Genomic DNA, 21,886 nt, shown 5'->3' with positions numbered 1-21,886 from the left:
CTCTCTATATGTCATGCTATGCTCACCGCAAGTGTAGCTACCATCTGTCACCATGAAACACTGTTACAACAGTATCATTGACTATATTCCCAATGCAGTGCCTTTTATGCCCATGACTTATTTATTCCATAACTGGAAGCCTATATCTCCCACTTCCCTTAACCCACTTTGCCCCTACCCCCTTCCCCTCTGGCAACCATCAGTTTGTTCTCTATATTATAGGTCTAATTCTGCTTATTGTTTCTCTTTTTATTCATTTGTTTTGTTTTTTAGATTCCACATATGAGTGAAATCATATGGTGTTTGTCTTTCCCAGTCTGACTTATTTCATTTAGCATAATACTCTTTAGGTCCATCCATGTTGTCACAAATGGCATGACCTCATTCTTTTTTATGACTGCAAAATATTCCATTATACACACACACACACACACACACACACACACACAAACACACACCATGTCTCCTTATCCACTAATGATATATCTGATAAGAGTTTAAAATCTAAAATAGATAAAAAAAATTTATACAACTCAACACAAACAAAACCCCACCATTTGATTTAAAAATGGGCAGAGGAACTGAACAGACATTTTTCCAAAGACATATGAATAGACACATGAAAGATGCTCAACATCACTAATCATGGGAATGCAAATCAAAACTACAATGAGATATCACCTTATACCTGTCAGAATGGCTAAAATCAAAAAGACAAGAAATAACAAGTGTTGGCAAGGATGTGTCAAAAAGGAACCCATGTGCACTACTGGAAAAAATGTAAATTGGTGCAGACACTGTGGAAAACAGTGGGGAGATTCCTCAAAAAAATTAAAAATAGAAATACCATACGATCCAGTAATTCCACTACTGGGTATTCATTCACCCAAAGAAAACAAAAACACTAACTCAAAAAGATATATGCACCCCTATGTTTATTGCAGCATTAATTACCATAGCCAAATTATGGAAGCAGCCCATATGTCCATCATAGATGACTATACCATTTTAAATGCTGCAACAACATGATGAACTCCTCTCTTTTACTACCCACCATTTTGCCAATGTTTTGATTCACACTTTCTAGTATTGCCAAGTCTTCGCACAAAAAGATACTTCCCAAAAAGAACTGCACCACCATCAGCTGAACTAAATTAGACTGTTTAAGTCATTAAAATGGTTTTCCAAAATCTCTTAAGCTCTTCTTACTTCTCATCTTCTATCCAAAATGCATGAATTGTTTTCTTTTGTTGATTTTATCAATTTTTTGAGTGGTGGTGAAAAATACTATTCATTGGTGAGTTTCTTTGACTTCCAAATAAATTCTGTGGTCATATTCCTGTTTAAAAAGGTGCTTTTATGATAATGAGAAGTTGTTCTGCTTGCAAGCAAGGAGTAAACAGGATTAGAATGTAATTAACCACTATCACATGCTAGAGAACGCCCTTGACCTTCAAGGGCCCTGATCAGTCATCACATCTTCTAAGAAGTCTTTCCTGTGTGCCTTTCTGTCTCTTTCTTAAACAACCTTTATTATTCAATCCTCCATGTTTACTTATCACTGTACTTGGTAAATCTGTTATTTTTCCTATGACACTGTATTGATTTTATTATTTTATATCTTTCTACTCTACCATAAGCTCCTTGAATACAAAGTGCATTTGTTTTTAAATTCTTGTATCCCCACTGCCAGGAATATATTAGGCACACAATAAAAGTTTCCTAAATAGAATTGAATTGAGTATAGCAAAAGGACATATAGCAATCCTACTGACCAGATCATGCATCATGTGGCTCTGGGTATGTTCCAAATTCAGTACTAGCAGAGCTTTGTCTAGAAATACTTGACATACTTTACATCAATAAACTAATTTTCATTATTATGGTAATGTGATAATGTAACTTTGGGACTTTTAACCATGAACTCAATAGTTACATAGTAAGACTATGGGAGAAAAAAAGTACTGGAAAAACTTCTAGTCTATGTGGAGTTCAGAGAACATAGATAATAAATGAGTTTACAAGGCATAGACCAAGCTTTGCTTCTGCATCAACAAATAAAATACTATAGTATAAATAATAGAGACATTTCATTTATATAATATATTTATTAGTTATTATTAAATGCCTATTACATATATATATGTGTGTGTGACCTGAAAAGCAGATTACAATTAGTGATTAGAGAAGCCGAGAATTAGTCTATCAATGCTGACACCAATAGCAACACCAATGCTAAACCAACAAATAATTATTCAATAATAGCATAATTGCTTTCCAGTGATATAACCTTAGAGAATCAAGCACACACACACATCAACTGTAATATGAAGTCTAGAAATGGGAAAAGCAATGTCAATGTATTTCAATAATGAACTGGTTCAAATCCCAATTTCATAACTGAATTAACTAAAACAGATTAAAGTTTAAAAAGAGACAGGGTACTGTACCAAAACACATGCTACAAAGTGTCTCAAATTAGTGGCTTAAGTCCTAACAAGCAAAATGACAGGCAGAAAATAAATCCCAATTATGAATTTAAAAATTAACCCTTTTGCCATGTGACTCTTACTTAGTCCATCTCGGTAATATCTAGTAGCTGTGTTTGGTGATTAAGGAAGTTTTACTCTAGCTTGGGGATACCTCTTATCATGTAAGTGTCCTCTTGTGACTGGTACAGTGCACCTGAACCACATACACTTACATATATTTCTTTTTTTAAGAAGATTTTATTTATTTATTTGACCGAGAGGGAGGAAGGGAGGGAGAGAGAGAACACAAGCAGGGGAAGCGGCAGGCAGAGGGAGAAACAAGCTCCCCACTGAGGGGGGAGCCCTATGTGGGACTCAATCCCAGGACCCTGGGATCATGACCTGAGCCAAAGGCAGATGCTTAACCAACTGAGGCACCCAGGTGCCCTGGCTTACATATATTTCAATTTAACTCCTTAAAAGGATACAAATGGATTAACTTTGAGAATTCTGGAATAAGAATAATTTAGACACAAATAAGCTATCTTCATTTTTATGGTTTATTTATAATTCATTATTCCTTAATCTAGCCAAAAATACTATAATTTTTCCATATTTCATGGTTTTTGAACAGATTTGTTCCACTGATTCTCACATTAAGAGCAATAATCTAAAAGATATTTGGAGGCTGAGGTCTGAAGGACTGGGAGATGTCTTAATTATACATTGTGCCTAACATAAAAGACACACATGCCATTCAATGTGCAAATATATAATAAAGATGGCCTACTTCTTTCTGCAAACCTCTACTTAAACTACGCTAGTTAGAAACTCAATTAATCTGTTATAAAAGCATCTATTTTAAGAAAAGTTCTGTAAAAGAAACCGGGGAAAAGCAACTCAATTTCAATTGCTTAAATAAACTTCCTAAAAGTTCAAGACTGAACTATCTGATAAGTGTCATATGTCCAGTAGTCAGCCATCTTTGATATAATAATCTTAGAGCTTATTGCAACTAGTTATTGAGAGGAGGCAAGTTTTCTCACCTATTTATTTAGGTATGATTACAGTGCTTATCATCAAAGAGCCTGCCTCTAAAAGAAGACATAACTCTGAGACTTAATTGTTAATCTACACAAGTGGCATGTTGGAGGGGGGCTGTATTAGAGGTTGTGTTTGTTCTCTTCATCAGAGCATTTGTAAGGCTGTCTGCAGAGAAAAGTATAAGATTGACTTTTTATGTACGTCGTTTTGGTCTGGGATAATGTAGTTAGTCTGCTATATCTACCTGAGTTAAGTCATAAGAATGAAATAGCTGGGCTCTGGGGGTGGAAGTGTTGCCAGGGAGCTCTCTCAGAGCCATTCTCCATTTGCTACAAACTCATGGGTCTTGTGAAGGTGAGCCTGGCTGGTTTTCAAAGTTAGATGTTCTGGGGACTCCTCTCTCAGGTTTTAAAAGTTGGGGTGCTCAATGTGACATTCAAACCCTTCGCTCCTCAGGGATAAGCTCCAGGTTTTGAGTTCCCTCCCCATTGTGGATCACCATGCCAGGGGTGGGGTTTATGGTGAGATTATATCTCAGCTTCTTCTACCCACTTCCATGAGGTTTCATTCTCACTTTCTGAAGTACAGTAGTTGTTCAAATAGTTTTCACGTTTTTTCATAGTTTATTGTTCCATATGTAGCTGTAGGTTCTATGTGTCAGTGAGAGAAAATAAGCTCAGGATCCTCCTGGGTTGCCATCTTGAACTGGAACCAACAGTTGTGTCTCAGAATTCTTTAGCTTTTGTATGCAAATGATTTTTCGGATCTAGGATCTAGACTGTGTCCCTTTTATTCATCATTCATTTATTCAAAGAGCAGCAACATTTATGTCAGGAATAAAAAAATCTTCTTTACCATGATGCAATGTTATCATGACTTACTGTGTGTCTATAACCCCCAAAATTTGACAGAATTTGATTATTGTCATTTCTTGCATCTTGAAGGGCTCAGGTAAAAACAAACAAATTGACAAAACTTAGGAAAAAAGGAAGTGAGAAAAAAATGCATGAACCAAAATATCCACAAACTAAATATCAAGAATACTTAATACCATAGATTTTGTATATGGAGACTTCAATTACGGTGAGGAAGGAGGTATTGTATATGGGTATATTAATAAATTTTGTTTATTCTGGCCTATGTGGTGCCAACCTTAACAGTTGCTTTTATCAGAGTCAGGCAAACAGATGTCAGTGACACAACTAAAATAAAATAAGTCAAAGAGAAAAGGGCATAAAATGGGTACTTTCCATTTGGCTCAGACCCAAGTGTGAGGACAGCACATTGGTCATTATTAACAACATTGATGTCTGAATTGAAATCACTGTCTTTTCCTTTAATCTTTCTCATCTTGCCAGAAGGCACAATCATTTACCTGGACATCAAAACAAGGGAGACATTAATCCTTTCCTTATCCCACAACTAAGTAATCAGCCAACAAAAATCAAGAATTGGAGCTAAATCCATCTCCTCTCCACCCCACTGCTTCAGCCTTGGCTCAGGTCCTCACCATCCTCTCCATCTTTCTCCTGGATCTTCAAAATAACCTCTAAACTGGCCTTCCTGTCTGCACTCCTGCTCTAATCCTCATCTTGTGATTATTCTAAATTCTCAGTTTGATTAAAATTTTTATTGGCTCCCCATCTTCTGCAGAGTCAATTTCAAACTTTTTACTTTGGGTTATGGGACTCCTCATGACCCAATCAGTCCACCAGCCTTAGCATATCCTCTTTCTAGTACAACAGTGACGAGAAAACATGCAATCATGCACATACTTTGGACGCCATAAATTCTTTGAGGGCAAAAGCAGAATTTTCACTCCCAGTACTACCTATAGTAGCACTCCCCACACCCCCTGTTTATTCGAGATTTTACTTTCTGTGTTTTCAGTTACCTACGGTCAACCTGAAGCAGATGATCCTCCTTCTGACTTGTCAGAAGGTAGTAGTAGCCTAATGCTAGTCACAGTGCTTATGTCATTCATCTCACGTCATCTCATCACATAGGCGTTTTTCATCTTACATCATTACAAGAAGAATGAGCACAATACAGTAAGGTATTTTGAAAGAGAGAGACCATATATACATAACTTTTATTACAGCATATTTTTATAATTGCTCTATTTTATTATTATTGTCAGTCTCTTACTATGCCTATTTATAAAATAAACTTTATCATAGATACGTATGTATAGAAAAAAACATAGGGTTTGGCACTATTCACAATTCCAGGCATCCACTGGGGTTTTCAGAACATATCCCAAGTGAAAAAAAGGGGACCACTATATTAGTAATGAATATCATTTCACATCCTTAGCACACCCCCTTTTGTTGCACATGTTATTTTTTCTGTTCTTTTCTCCTTTTTTATGCCTGGAGAACTTTTAACACTCAAAGTTTAATCATGTCACCTTCTTGATAAAACATCCTGACACAGACCTCCAAAAAGTTAATTACTTTTTATTCTTGCACCAAGTTATATTTTGGCACATTTCATACTATATATTAATTACTCATTTCCACATCTGTATGCTCTTGTAAAGAGTGAGTTTCCGACAGGCTAAGAGTATATCTTAAAATCTTTATATCTCTAGGCATCTAGAACTGCTCCTGAAATTGTTGGAATGTGGTAGGTACTATTCTAAGAACTTTCTATTATCTCATTTAATGAATAAGGTTTAAAATAAATATTGTTAAATAAAATTAAAAATATAAAAACATAAAAGTATCTCACTTGCAAGATATTAAATATCGAATGTTATTCAAGGATTTGGAAAATAAAGTAAATAAATGCCAACTTTCAAGTTGGAAAATGATAATCTTAATAAGATATTTTGAGTGGGGAGGTAGTACATGAGTAGGCATAGGTAAAAGTCAAGTGGAAATAGTCTTCTTGGGGACTGGAGTCTTATCAAGTACAATTCACAATTTGTGATTTCATTGGGAGGTGTTAATAAAATGCAAAGAACCATGATAAGGGTTTCAAAAGTAATGTTGCTACTTTTAAAAGAAATCATTAAGAAAAATTTTAAGGTCATTAAAAAAGTATTCATATTAATTTTTTTAATTTTTAATCAAGTAGAATTGATGAGATTATTGTATAACTGTTGCTAGAAACTCCCTTATTAAAATATGAAAATTTTATTTATAAACTACCTTTTTAATAAGTAAGTCTTTGTGTTTCACCCTTCAAATTTCAAATTGCCAATATGTCAGACAAAATGCTGTAGGAAGATATTCTCACTTGAATTTCAACATCAGTAGAACTTTAACCAAAATTTATATTGTGATTGGGGTATTGGGAAAGCATATACAAATTAAAACCTTGTGTTCTTTTCAAGATCTAAGTATCCTATTATTAGTTAGCAGTATAAACTATTTTCTTAGAGGAACATAATAAGTGGACATAAAGTGGAACCATAATGACTTTCTTATTGTCTTACTATTTGTTTCTATTATCACAGACCAGTTGAATTTTCAGAAGCTGATTACCCACGGGCTGAATATCAAAGAAGACAGCAATTTTGGGATCCTATACGTGTAGCTCTTTTCACATTGGCAATTGTAGCAATCATAGGAATTGCAATTGGTATTGTTACTCATTTTGTTGTTGAGGGTAAGTATCCAGGTCACATTTCTATTGCCTAAGTGCTCTATGACTTAATATCTTGAAATTCTTTCTTGTATAAAAAATGCTATTTGCATGATATTAAAATTTTAATTACTAATCTGTTATTGATGTTAAATTATTGTTTGCTCCAGTGTTGAGTTCAGTGTTACATATTTCCAGCCAATGAAGCTTGCAATAAACATTATTACATGGATAGACACATCTAAAAGCGATATAGTTTTGGGGTGCCTGGGTGGCTCAGTCAGTTAAGCATCTGCCTTCGGTTCAGGTCATGACCCTAGCTAGGATCAAGGTCCCTGTTCAGCTGGGAGTCTGCTTCTCCCTCTCCCTCTGCCCCTACCTCTGCTAGTGCGCGCTCTCTCTCTCTTGCCCTCTCTCTCAAATAAATAAAAATCTTTAAAAGCAATATCGTTTTAAAATGAGAAAGAAGAGTAAAAAGTTTAATCTTTAGAATAAAGACAAATCACATCATGTACTGAGTTTCATATGCCTTTTTTTTTTTTCCAAAAGCAGTATAAGGCAACTGCTTAAGCTATAGGCAATCAAATAATTTCCTTGCTTTGCTTCTGCATCTTCTCTATACAAATCTCCCCTCACTCCTGTTGGTGGAGGACTCCTAATCACTTTTGGTTTGGTGTTGCCCAACTGGAATCACTATTTGCTCAAATAAACTCTTGAAAATGTAAATGTTCCCCAGTTGATTTATTTTAAAGATTTTATTTATTTGAGAGCCAAAGAGAGGGGGTCAGCATGAGCTGGGGGAGGGGAGGACAGAGGGAGAGGGACAAGCAAACTCCCCGCTGAGCAGGGAGCCCGATCCCAGGACCCCAGGATCATGACCTGAGCTGAAGGCAGGCGCTTAACCAACCAAGCCACCCAGGTACCCCAACTTAGTTGATCTTTTAACATCAACAAATAGTTGATGGTTGAGGCCATCACTGTTAGGATCGCCCAGAAAGGGTTATTTACATGGCCAGGGCAAGGATAGAACAGTGGGTTGCTAAGGAAAGAAGCAGAAATAAAAGAGTTCTCCAAGGTCGATGAAAAGGTGTGGCCAGGGAGGAAGAAAGTTAGAATATGGCTCCACAAAGCCTAAAATGGGGTTTCAGGGAATATGATTAAACCTGCAAAACAATCAAGATTTAAAAAAAAAAAAAAAGAAAAGAAAAAAGACGCTAAAAAAGGTAGCTATTCAATATTATGACTGTTGGCCTTGACAATGGAAGTTTCAATGGTATGTCAAGAATAGACTGCAGAGAATTGAGAAGTGAATAGGCAAAAAGTGAAAACAATAAATACTAATACTTATTAGTAGCATGGAAAAAACTGATAGCCTCTTCAATATATCTTCATAATACAGCTTATCTAAGATATACCTATGTTACAATTCTTTGAGGAAACTGATAATTTTTACATGACTTTCAGCAAGTGCTTTCAATATTTATTGTCCATATTGCATGTCCAATCGTATGAAAATTTTGATATGCATAAACACTGTAAAAGAGGTATTCCGAAAGTGTACTTGGAGGCCTGAATTTTCTATTTTAGCTGGATACAATGATAAAATTACAAAATATTTGAAAAATGTCCACAATAACTTTTGTACCAAGAAGAAATAAACTGCACTATAGTAAACCTATTTCCTGGGGTTGGGGGACAAAAAACATTATATTTAAGCATGAATCTTTTGTTTATTCTACCTTTCAGATGATAAGTCATTCTATTACCTTGCCTCTTTTAAAATCACAAATATAAAATACAAAGAAAATTATGGAATGAAAAGCTCAAGAGAGTTTATAGAAAGGAGTCATCAGATTGAGAGAATGGTAAGCTTAATAGAAATTTTAGAAGTTTATGAATGTGTTTTTCTGTTTCACTTTCAGTTTGGTTGCTATAAGAACCTAGCCTCTCCATGCCTCAATCTCTTCTTCTGTAAAATGTAGATAATATCTAAGCCATATGGTTGTGACGATTAAAGAACTTAATATATGTAAAATATTTTGAATAATGTTATATACAATTAAACGCATATAGATTAGAGTAGGCTACTAATTAACAACTAAGAAAACTGTTGGTTGAAAAAGACGTTCTTCTGATTTTCAATTCTTGATTTTCTGTGCTGGTTCATTTTCCTTAAACTTTTTTAACATAAGAATATATGATTGCCGTGTTTGCCTTATCATTTTATTTATTATGTTTTTAAAAGCATGTAAAGCATCACATACAAAATGTGCATCTGTAATTTTTTTTTTGAGAGAGAGAGAGAAAGAGAGATTGAGGCAGGGAGGGGCAGAGGGAGAGAGAGAATCTTAAGCAGGCTCCATGCCCGGCACAGAGCCCAGTGAGGGCTAGATCTCCCCACCCTGAAATCATGACCTGAGCCAAAACCAAGAGAAAGATGCTTAACTGAATGAGCCACCCAGGTGCTCCCGTGTCTAAAATTTTTTATATCAATCTCAAATCTAGTTATGCCTCTCATGGTTTCCCTTAAAAACTGCATTTATCAAGGCATTTCTAATTTTCAAAGTATGTTAGACAAGCTAAGTCTTTACCTATCATAGCAGAAAGTCAAATAGTCTTCCATTTTTTGTCCCATGAAAAGCATGTCTGTGGAGACCATAGATTTGTTTAGCAAAACCCAGTATATTAGCCTAGAGTGTTCTCCTTAAAGCTTATGAGAGTTATTCTGGAACAATGAAGTAATAGCTCTATAGAAAGAAGACTGAATTAGTATGATTATTTATGATTAGCTCAATTAAAAGATGACTTTAGCACTTCAACCCTTAACTCATCGTACTTTCCTTTCTCTGGCATATTAACAATGTAGGAAAGTATTTCATTTTATTTAGTTAATCTTTATATAGGTTGATTCTAAATATTGAAAACCAATGAATAGTATTTTCATTTCCATAGCTATTTAAATAGTGTTTGTCATTTAACAAAACAGTGCTTTTTACAATTGGGTTGCCACACAAGAATATTCCCAAAAGCAATTTTGAGTAGAACTCACTCATTTATTTTAAGTCCTCTACCATTTTACTATATCTTCAGGTATGTCCAAAGTCTCACTATTTCTTTATTTCTTTAATTCTTCTTTCTCAAAACTTTATGCTTCCTGCTTCAATTTGAACTGGTTGCTTTCTAGGTCCACTTTAGAGAGGTAACCTGGGTCCAAACAGGATTGCTCTAGTGTGTGAGAGCTATTGCTTCTTGCATCTCATATTTTCCTTGATATGGTGGGTTATGTCCTCAAGCACCTTCCTTAAGAAAAAAAGTGCATGGGAGGTAACATTTCTGAATTATTTTATGTTGAAAAACCCTTTATCCAATAGTCTACTCAAATGACAGTTTGAATGTAAACCTTTACATTGAAAAATCACTTCCCCTCAGACCATCTGAGGCCTTGCTTCATTTTTATTACTCTATCACTGCAGCTGATGAGAAATTGTGTTTCTTTTTAAGTAATCTCTTCTTTTTCTAGAAACTTTTGTACTCTATTTTTTGTTTTCTGAAATTTCATAATGATGTGTCTTGGTATTTGGTATTTTTTCTTTCATTCATTTTTGTTGGGATATCATTATGCTTTAGAAAGTGTGTAAAACATTTTAAAGTGAATATCCAAGAACCTACCACCAAATTTCAGAAATAGAACTTTACCAGTACCTCTGAGACCTCTATATGTTCTTTTTTCTCTCTTGTTCATAGTTAAAAACTGTTTTGAATTTGGATTTAATCATTCTGTGGTTTTATCACCGAGGTATGCATACTCAAATAGCATATTATGCAATTTTTCCTCTTTTGAAATTTATGTAAATATAATCATATCTTTCTGTGACTTCATTATTTCCCTCAACATTATGTCTTTGAGATATTCCCATTTTGATGCATGTAGCTATAGCTATATAAAATAGGATTTTATATATAAAATATAAAGCTATATAAAATAAAAGCTATATAAAATAAAAATCCTGTAGCTATATAAAATAAATACATCATTTATTTTTCACTGCAGTGTAGAATGTCCTAGAAAGAATATACTACTATTTATTAATTCATTCTAAGGTTGACAAATATTTCAGCTGTTTTCACTTTTATAATTATGAACAATGCAGCTAATTAACATCCTTGCAGATCAGTGCATGCACTCCTAGTGCATGTGCAAGAGGCTCCCCAGGTCATAAACCAAGCAGATGGTTTGCTGGGTCATAGGTTTTGCTCAGACTCAACTTCAGCAGATTCTGATCAATGGTTTTCCAGGGGGTTTGTAGACATTTGACACCACCACCAACAGGGAGTGAATTCATGTTGCCCTACCTCTTCATCAAAATTTTCAACAAAATTGACTTTTGCCAAACTGGTATGTATGTATGTATGTATGTATGTATGTATGTATGTATGTATAATAGTAACTCTTTGTGAATTTAATTTGCATTTTCCCTATTATTAATAACGTTCATCAGTGGTTATCAACCATTTGCATTTTGTCCTTTATAAATAGCTACTCATGATTTTTTGCCCATTTCTTTTTTTTTCTTTTTCTTTTTACTTAACATACAGTGTAACATGCCATTTCCTATTATATTTTTGTCTTTTAATTTATTCTTAGAAACATTTTTTGGGAAAAAGAGAAACATTTTTTGGGAAATGAATCCTTCATTTTGGGAAATGAATCTTTTTCCATTTTGTGGCTTGGCTTTTCATTTTCTTTATAATATATTTAAATGAACAGTGTTCTAAATTTTAATATAGTTAAATACATCATTCTTTTCTATTATTATTAGTATTCTTTGTGTTTGTATAAGAAATCCTTTCTGATCCTGATACCACTGTCTTAAAAAAAATCATTTTTCCTTTTTGCATTTAAGCCTTTTTTATTCTACATGGAATTGATATTTGCATATGTGTTTGACTTAAGGATTTAATTTCATTCTTCCCCCTATGTGAATAAACATTTCTCTTAGTACCACTGATTGAGCAGTCAGTCTTTTCTTGGATGATCTACCATGCCATCTCTGCCACAAATCAAGTTTCCATGCGTGAATTGGGATGTTGCTGTGCTCTCTATTCTGTTCCATTGATCAGCTTGTTTTGCATTGTGTCAATACTACAATGTTTTAACCTCTATAGTTTGACAATAAGTGTTGATACCTGTTATATTAATTTCCTAGTGTTTCTGTACCAAATTACCATAAAGTAGTGGCTTAAAACAATAGAAATTTATTCTCTCAGTTTTGGAAGCCAGAAATCTGAAATCAAAGTATCAACAGTGCTGGCTCCCTTGGAAGGCACTAGGGAGGAATCTTTCTTTGCCTCTTTCAGCTTCTGGTAACTTCAGACATTCCTTGACATGCAGCTACATAGCTGCAATCTCTGTCTCCATCTTGACCTTTTCCTCTGTGTTTCTCCAGTCCAATAAGGGCATTAGATTATTAGATTAGAATCATTAGATTCAAGATGTTCCTGGATAACCCACATTGGTCTTATCTTGAGATCCTTAACATAGAATCTGCAAAGACTCTGCCAAATAAGGTCACATTCATATGTTCCCAGACAGACGTATCTTTTTAGGGGGCCACCATTCAACCCAGTACACCTGAATTTGTCACCATCTTCTCCAGGTATGTCTTGGTTATTCTTGACCCTTTTCGTTTCCATATCAAGTAATACACACACACACACACACACACACACACACCTTCATACTGGGATTTTTATTTAGCTTGCTTCAAATCTAGAGGTCTAGAGAAATAATTGACATCTTCATTTATTTATACATATTTACTGTATTTCAATAAAGCTTTAAAATATTTTTGTTAAAGGTCTTGTTCATCTTTGATTAGATGTAATATTAGAGGTTCTTTTTTGTCATTGTTAACTGGTATCTTTTTAAAGAACATTTTCTTACTGGTATATAGAAATATGACTGGTTTTTGTAATCCCTTTTTATGTCCTTTCTTTTTTGTATTTGGTATTTCTAAGTTCTGAGTCTCTCCTAAAGTTTTTAGAGCAGATAGACTTTCTTCTTGGCTGCTTTTCTGTGACTCATAGTCTGGTCCAGGGATTCTCAGTCAGGGACAGTTTTGTCTCCCAAAGGATATTTGGCAATTCCTGGAGACATTTTTTGGTTGTCACACTGGAAGGAGGAGTGCTCCTGGCATCTAGTATCTAGTGGCCAGGAGTGCTGCAAAACACCCTACAAGTCACAAGATAGCTCCCTACAACAAGGACTTATCTGGCCCAAAATGTCAATACTGCTGAAGGTGAAAAATCCTGTTCCAGTATGTGACTTCCCTCATCTTACTTTATTAGTTATTTTTCCTTCATTTGTTGAGTTCAGGAAAAGCATTGAATCTGTCACCTACTAAAGAAATCTTTTTGGTTTTTGTCAGTGTTACAGATTTATCTCCATTTTCATACATAATAATTAACATAATTTTAGTGGGTTTTCAAAAAAGGAGAGAATATATAGTCAATCTGCCATCTTGGACAAAAATCTCCTTATTTGCATGTAATCATAGTTTACCATTTCAAAATTAACAACTAGTTTTTAGAATCAAAACTAAATGTCCTTCCATAAGAATACCTCCAAATCCTTGAATGTTATTTTCCTTTCTCTTTACTATATCTCATTCTACTTCAACTTTCCCAAAGGACAATGAATACAATTAAAATTTTATGCAATGTGGATTTGTGCATAATAAGCAAGCAGGGGTTTTCTGGTTAGTTCCAATATCTTTTATGATGAAAACAATTTATTGACCTTTTATTTTTTATCATCAGAGACTGTTAAGCTAATACATTCTCAGAAATGTAAAAGGTTTTCTTATATTGTTTAACTGCAATTTTTTTTCTTTGTCTTTCACTTTCCTTTTATGAAGCCAGTTTCCTTACTTCCCCTGTCCCCACCCACCCTTGGGGCAAATTTTACTGTGCCCATGGGCAGCTCCAAGAGGAGGTCAACACTGTGGGGCAAGGAAGTAGAGAGCAGAATAGAGAAGGGCAACAGGAGTTAGGGCAGGTCCTGTGTGGGGGTGTAGGTCTCCTGCATCCCTCTAGGATCTGAGCCTAAAAGGCTTTGACAGAGTCGGGTGAATTCCTCAGTGGAAATGGTATTTCCTGGCTAGTTTGAGGTTGATGTATGTGACCTTCATCTCCTTGGCCTCAGGGTTCTGCACATCTTTGAATCACTCCCCTTTGGTGCTCACTACCTGGTTGTTGATGTATTGGATCAGCTTCTTAAGGGCCTCCCTGGGAGCTATGGGCTGGTAAATCTTCTGATCCTTTGTGCTATCCACCATCATGTACTTCTGCAGGTTGAAGGACTTCAGTTCATCCTTTTGAGGGCCTCTGAAGCATCTGGGCAGGTCCTGGTTGGGGCCATTCCAAGTTGGAGGTCCCTCCTCCTTCCCCTCTACCGGCATCTGCACAACTTCTTCCAAGTCTCCCTGAGCTTTGGTCAGCACCCCCTGGGCCTGCTCCACTGAACAGGGAGGGAGCACCTCCAAGAGTACATGCACCCCTAGCAGCTCCTCCTCAGCACTGGCTGCCTCATCCTGGGTGTCTCCAGCAGCAGCATGTAGGAGAATCCCTGGTCTCTTCTTTGAGCTTTTTGGGCCACTGCAGGGGATATGTGGAGATGGGCATCAGACCTTGGACTTCAGAGCTCCGAGTTTGCAGGTTCTCTTCTTTCCTGGCACCACTCAACTGCCCTAAGAGCTTCTGCATTATGTCCCCTATTGTACCCCTTGGAATGTGAGCAAAGCCAGGCACATAGGCCATCATCCTCTCAGTGAAGTCCTCCATATCAAAGGAGGATGAATTTTACTTCTTCCATTCTGATTTGGATGACTTTTGTTTTTCTTACCTGATTGCTCTGGCTGAGATTTTTAGCACTGGGTTGAATAGAAGTGTTGAGAATGCGCATCTTTGTCTTGTTTCTGATTACAGGAAAATTTTCAGCTTTTTACCATTGAGTATGTTAACTGTGGACTTGTCATATATGGCCTTTACTATGTTAAGGTACATGCCTAATTTTTTAAGAGTTTTTAATCATGAAAGGATGTTGGATTTTATCAAATGCTTCTGTCCCCATTAAGATGATCATGTGATTTTTATTCTTCATTCTGTCAATGTGGTGTATTACATTTATCAATATACTCATGGTGAACTATCCTTGTATTCCAGGGATAAATCTCACTTGATTATGGTGTATGATCCTTTTATGTGCTGTTGAATTTGGTTTGTTAGTATTTTGTTTGATTTTTCCATCTATATTCTATCAGGAATATTGACCTGTACTTTTCTTGTAGTCTCCTTATCTGGCTCTGGTATCAGGGGAATGCTGGCCTCATAAAATGAGTTTAGAAGTATTTCTTCCTCTTCAATTTTTTGGAAGAGTTTGAAATGATTGAATTCAAGAATTCAACAATTCAAGAAATGTTTGGTAGAGTTCACCAGTAAAGTCATCTGGTCCTGGACTTTCCTTTGTTGCAAGATTATTGATTATTTGTTCAATTTCCTTTCTGTTATTGGTCTCTTCAGATTTCTTGTATCTTCATGGCTTAGTTTTGGTAGATTGCATGTTTCTAGGAATGTACCCATTTCTTCTATGTTATCTAATTTGTTGGCTTATGATTGTTCACAGCAGTCTCCCATCATCCTTTTTTTATTTCTGGTGTCAGTTGTAATGTCTCCTCTTCCATTCATGATTTTATTTGAATCTTCTCTCTTTTTTCCTTAGTCTAACTATAGGTTTGTCAATTTTGTTTATCTTCTCCAAAAGCCAACTTCTAGTTTCATTGATCTTTTCTATTGTTCTTCTAGTCTCTATTTTATTTATTTCTGCTCTGCTTTTTTATTGCCTTCCTTCTGGTAACCTTGGGTTTAGTTTTTTTTTTTTTTTTCCTAGTTCCTTAAGGTATAAAGTTAGGTTGTTTATTTGAGATCTTTCTTTTTTCTTAATGTAGGTGTTTATCCCTGTAAACTTAGCTGTTAGAACTGCTTTTTCTGCATTGCTCAAGTTTTGGTATGTTGTGTACTCACATTCACTTATCTCAAGAATTTTCCTTTTTTTTAAAATAATTTTTTGCTTTTGATTTCTTCTTTGACTTATTGGTCACTCAGGAATGTGTTGTTTCATTTCCACATATTTGTGAATTTTCTTATTTTCCTATTCTTATTGATTTCCAGTTTTATACCATTGTGTTCAGAAAAGATAATTGATATAATTTCAATCTTCTTAAATTTATCGAGAGTTATATTGTGGCCTAACATATGATCTATCCTAGAGAATGTTCCATACACACTTGAAAAGAATGTGTATTCTGCTGCTCTTGGGTGGAATGTTCTATTCATGTCTGCTAGGGCCATTTGGTTTATAGCATTGTTCATGTCCACTGTTTCTGCATTGCTTTTCTGACTGGATGATCTGTTCATTATCTTAAGGGGGTATTGAAATTATCTACTATTATCTTATTGCTGCCTATTTCTCCCTACATTTATGTTAATATTTGTTTTATATATTTAGGTGTTCCAATGTTAGGTTCAACAAAAGATTTTTAAAGATAGTTATTTTCTCTAGTATCATTCTCTGCCCCAAGGCCCATCTGAAATCTCAAAGCCAGATGTGTGGTAAGGTTTGCCACAGAACTGTTTTGTTTGAAAAATGGATTTATATTTTGGTATGTGCTCCACTGTGTTTGGCAGAGTTAAAAAAAGACTAATATAGTAATTAAAACAAGATGATAATTTTTTTTGCTAAGAGTTACTATTTTAATTATGTTAAAATCAATGAGTGAAGTATGATTATTTAATTCAATGCAATACAGCAAGGAATTACTGAGTATCTATGCTAAGACTAGCACTGAGCTAGATATCATTTTAAAACAAACTGACCCTTACTTTCCCCTTGGAGACCTTAGGTAATTAGTGCATTCCCGGTAGGATTCCACACCTTGGGGCTAGTGCTCTGAAAACTTGATTTTTTAATTTATTTTTTATTTTTTTTAAAGATTTTATTTATTTATTTGACAGAGAGAGACACAGCAAGAGAGGGAACACAAGCAGGGGGAGTGGGAGAGGGAGAAGCAGGCTCCCCGCTGAGCAGGGAGGCCGATGTGGGGCTCGAACCCAGGACCCTGGGATCATGACCTGAGCCAAAGGCAAACGCTTAATGACTGAGCCACCCAGATGCCCCTGAAAACTTGTTTTTTTTAATTTAAAAATAAATATAAATAGAAGTTCTAATATTTTTTACATCCTCAATGAATCATTAGCTTCACTTTGAATATCATTGCTATTGGAATAATCCAAAAGGTTAATACTAAATTACATCACAGAGGTAATTGCACCCAGAGGTAAGAGGGCTGGGCTGTTTGAGTTATACCAACAAGGGCTGTCCAGGGAAGGTGAAGCACAAGCTACCAGACATCAATAAGTCAGGTCAGACAAGGGCAGGCCTCTGGAGAAGTGTTGGTGTGAGCTATTACCAATCAACACTTATAGAAGCTGGAGCATTAGTGTACTTGCCCAGTAAATGAAGTTTAGATAGGGAACAAATAGCTGCTACAATTCCTCTTTTACCACAGTTCATCGTCTGTAAGTGAATTCAGCTTCTTAATAAATCTCTTAAGAGGAAAAAATTTATTTGCTTGTAAGTGATTATAGACAATATAATTCCCATTGGCCTAGGCCTCCAGATCATCCAAGACATGATCCTGATTTTGATTCTTTGTCTTCTATTGCTCTGTAAATTCCCATAATAAATGGGACAGTTTGGGTAGAAAGTAGCAGAAACCCAATGAACAAGTCAAAGATAGGAAAGAAGGAAGGAAGGAAGGAAGGAAGGAAGGAAGGAAGGAAGGAAGGAAGGAGGGAGGGAAGATTGTTGGGAAAATCTAGAGATTCATTTGACTTCAGGTATAGTGGGATTCAGAGGCTCAAACAATGTCTTCAGGCTTTCTCCACGTGGCAGATGACACAGCTTACATCTACTCTATATTCACATGTTTTCAGGTATTAACTGAAGCAGGAAAAGACAATTTTCCATAATAGTACTGATGAATATACAGTAACTTTAATTCTAAAATTTTAATCTCTAACCCAGATATCTCTGAACCCTAGACTTGTGCATTCAGTGGTCTACTTGACATTTCCACTTGGATCTCTCATAGGCATCTTGATGTTATATCTAAATCCAATTCTTAAAAGTTGTTCCCTTTCTCATTCTCTAATTCCTATTTTTTTTTTCCAATCAGCCAATGACATCACTGTCCATCTAGTTGCTAGAATACTATTCTCCCTTATCCTCATGTCTAATCCATTCACAAATGATGTTTCTACTTCTAATTCACTGTCTCCATCTTGAACCTAGCTAATGTGATCCCTCATATAGGCAGCTGACCATAATCGTTGCTTCCACTCAAGCTCCCTCTAATATCTTGCCTACATAGCAACCAGATGATCTTTTATAAACATATATATTACTTTGCTTAAAATTTCATAAGTGACTTCCAAATGTACTTAGAATAAAATCCCAGCTTTTTATGAAGTCCTCCAAGGAACTTAATGCTCTGGCTCTCCTCCTTGCTCACTGTTCTCAAACCATATTGGCCTTCTTTTTGGAGGCTCTGCACATTCTGTTCCTTCTACCTGGAAGATTGTCCCATGATCTTACTCTTTTTGTTGCTTATTCCATCTGATCTTTCAGATATCACTTAAATGTCCCTCCTTGGAGAACCCTTACTTATTATAGAACCCCAGCCATTATCTTATATTACTTTACTATATTAGTTGCCTCTTGAAATTAATTTATCTTTGTTGATTACTGTCTATCCCTCTATTCTATGAGTCCAGGGACCACAACTTTTTGCTTACTAATTTTTATCCAGTGTTATCATAGTGCCTTAAACATAGAATATTCCTAATCAATTGCATTGAGTGAACAAATAAATGAGAAAAAAAGGAAGGAGACAGAATATAGTGAAAGAGTCATGAAGAGATGCAAAAGCTGGCATTTTTTCTTCACAATGTTGTTTATTATTAACCACAGCTGAAGAATCAATCAGTTAATGAAAGTGTTATTGTACACCTATTTTGTGCAAGACTGTGAAGGATGCCAAGGTCTAAATAGTACAGTCTCTTGCTTATTGGAGTTTTTTATTTTAATTTAAATTCAGTTAGCCAACATATAGAACACAATTAGTTTCAGATGTAGAGTTCAGTAATTCATCAGTTGCATATAACACCTAGTGCTCATCACATCATGTGCCCTCCTTAATGCCCATCACCCAGTTACTCCATCCCCCCACCCACCTCCCTTCCAGCAACCCTCAGTTTCTTTCCCATAGTTAAGTGTCTCTCATGGTTTGTCTTCCTCTCTGATTTCTTCCCATTCCATTTTTCCCTCCCTTCCCCTATGATGCTCTGTGCTGTTTCTTGTATTCCTCATATGAGTGAAACCATATGATAATTGTCTTTTTCCGATTGACTTATTGGAGTTTATAATATAGTTTATATATGAAAGTCTGTACATGGAAAAGAATGCAAACTAGATAGATTAGATAACAAGATAATATGGTAATATGAGAGCCGTCACGGTACAGGATGTAATTGTCAAATATATATGATGTGAACAAAAAGTATTTTAGGAGTTCAGAGGAAGGAAAAATCCCTTTGAACTAGCAGGGAGTTTTCTTGGAGAGGAAAGGGACAGGGATATATTTTATTGGTGCATCCACCCTCTGTTGTTACATATTCTCCTGACAGTAGCAGAAAATCTGTAGAGCTTGCCTGACTTATTTTCATGGGTGGACCTGGAAAGGGATTCCCTAGCTGGCATCCAGTAACTACTGATCTTTCATGAGGACTTAATCTGCATGCAGTTCCCAGCCAGAGGGAAGGTGCAAGCTCAAGCTTGTGGAAGATAGTAACTGGATGTGTTATTAGTCCGAGTCACAAGTATTGTTTTAAACATGTCATTTTGGTTTTTGATGCTGGAGTACAAACCAAGGACTCCAAGTGGGATCGGATTTTAAGGTGAACTTTTTTCCCACTTTAGCTTAGACTCTATCTTGTTTTAAACAGAATAATCTCTAAAAAAAAATCTATTCTTAGGTTTCAACCATGAAAAAGGAAGGATACAACTAGTTTTTGTAATTTTGACTAAATGTAATATTACTGAGTTCTCAGTAGAAAAATATAAACAGTAAGTTAATTTTCTCCAGAAATTGCTTGCAGTGATGATTAGGTGTCCAAAAAGGAACAGTTTTTCAGAAGCAGATAAAAAGCAACCTCCCAAGAGATGATCTTTTATGAGGTTTAGATTCAGGGAATAAAAGATGTATCTGAGGTCTTCTTTAAGGGTTTCCTGCCTCAGGACTCTGCACCCACAACCAACCTGAACATCTGTCATCAGGTATATAAGTATATAAGGGTTGTCAATGTCACTTAATATACTTAAGAACACAAGATCTAACACCAGATTCCCTGAATTTATATGCCAGAACCAGCACTTTCTATGCCACCTTAGGCAAGTGTTCTGACACAGTTTCTTTATCTTTAAAATGAAGCTGATAAGAATTAAAAAAATACTTTACTCCTAAGGTGGCATAAGGTTTAAACAAAGGAATTGGCTCAATGCATACCCTGTAGTATGAACTTAGTACACGTAAGCTATTATTAGTGGGCATACCAATACCGTACTGTACCAGAATCTACCCATTTTTAAAACAGAGGTCGACTCCTCAGGGAATGATAATCTTGCTAATAATCACATTTTAGTTTGAATAGATTCTTAGCACTTTCTTATACTCTGATATGACAGAATCCTAATCCTTTCCCCAAATGCCATTATGTGCACAGTTCAGAATTTCAGAGGACATTTATATAATGTGCTGGAGACCTTAACATCAGGTTTTCTCCCTGTTCCCTGAGATATGGAAATAAAATGAGTTCAGAGAAGCTTAGTGAAATTATAAGTGACATAACTCAAAAGTGATCCAAACCCCTGAAATGACCATACAAAAGGGGTCACCACTGGAGTCTCCTGGCTCCCACCTTGCTTTAGATTCCCATGGATTTCTATTTATACTCGGCAACATGACCTGCAGATAAAACAAAACAGTGTGTTATTATCTTCTTCCCTTTACCATATTGTTCATTCTTAATTCATTTATTCATTCATGGATTTATTCAAACATGCATTGAGGATTTACTGTGGGCCAGGCAGTGTTCCAAACACTGAAGATAAAAAGATGGATTAGACACACTCCCTACCATCATATAGCTCACAGTCTGGAGGGGGAAAGGCACAGCTGTGAACTGGTATGATAAATACTATAACAGCCTTATGTGCAAGATGCTGGGGTGGCCCAAATAAAGGAGTGTTGAACTTTGAGGAGGGCAAGTCAAAGATAACTTATTTGTCCCTGGAGTGTCTGGATGGTAACAAAATTGTCATTAAAGGAATTGCCAGAGGAAAGAAGTGTATTGTAGGAAGAACACATGAATGTGCAAAGCCACAGAGGTATGAACCAGTCGAGTGGGATTAGGAAAGAGGAAGTCATTCAGTAGATAAGAAAATGGGTATTAAAGAGGGCACGTACTGAATGGAGCACTGGGTGTTATATGCAAACAATGAATCATGGAACACTACATCAAAAACTACTGATGTAATGTATGATGATTAACATAACATAATTAAATAAAATTAAAAAAAAAAAAACCAAATCTTTCAAAAAAAA

General features: G+C 35.6%; 1 protein-coding gene across 1 annotated transcript in view; it reads left to right on the top strand.

The window, feature by feature from the left end:
• The first annotated feature begins 6,723 nt into the window (after positions 1-6,723).
• Positions 6,724-21,886, top strand: part of LOC116629164 (transmembrane protease serine 11F) — a 33,085-nt gene continuing 17,922 nt past the window's right edge. The window contains exons 1-3 of the mRNA XM_032399465.1: positions 6,724-6,740; positions 6,979-7,130; positions 8,853-8,971. Coding sequence (XP_032255356.1) covers positions 6,724-6,740; positions 6,979-7,130; positions 8,853-8,971 — 288 coding nt within the window. The remainder of the gene's footprint in view (positions 6,741-6,978; positions 7,131-8,852; positions 8,972-21,886) is intronic.

Source organism: Phoca vitulina, unplaced genomic scaffold, assembly GCF_004348235.1.
Source record: "Phoca vitulina isolate PV1807 unplaced genomic scaffold, GSC_HSeal_1.0 scaffold3, whole genome shotgun sequence".
NCBI classification, from domain to species: domain Eukaryota; kingdom Metazoa; phylum Chordata; class Mammalia; order Carnivora; family Phocidae; genus Phoca; species Phoca vitulina.
This window is presented reverse-complemented; position numbering and strand designations above follow the sequence as displayed.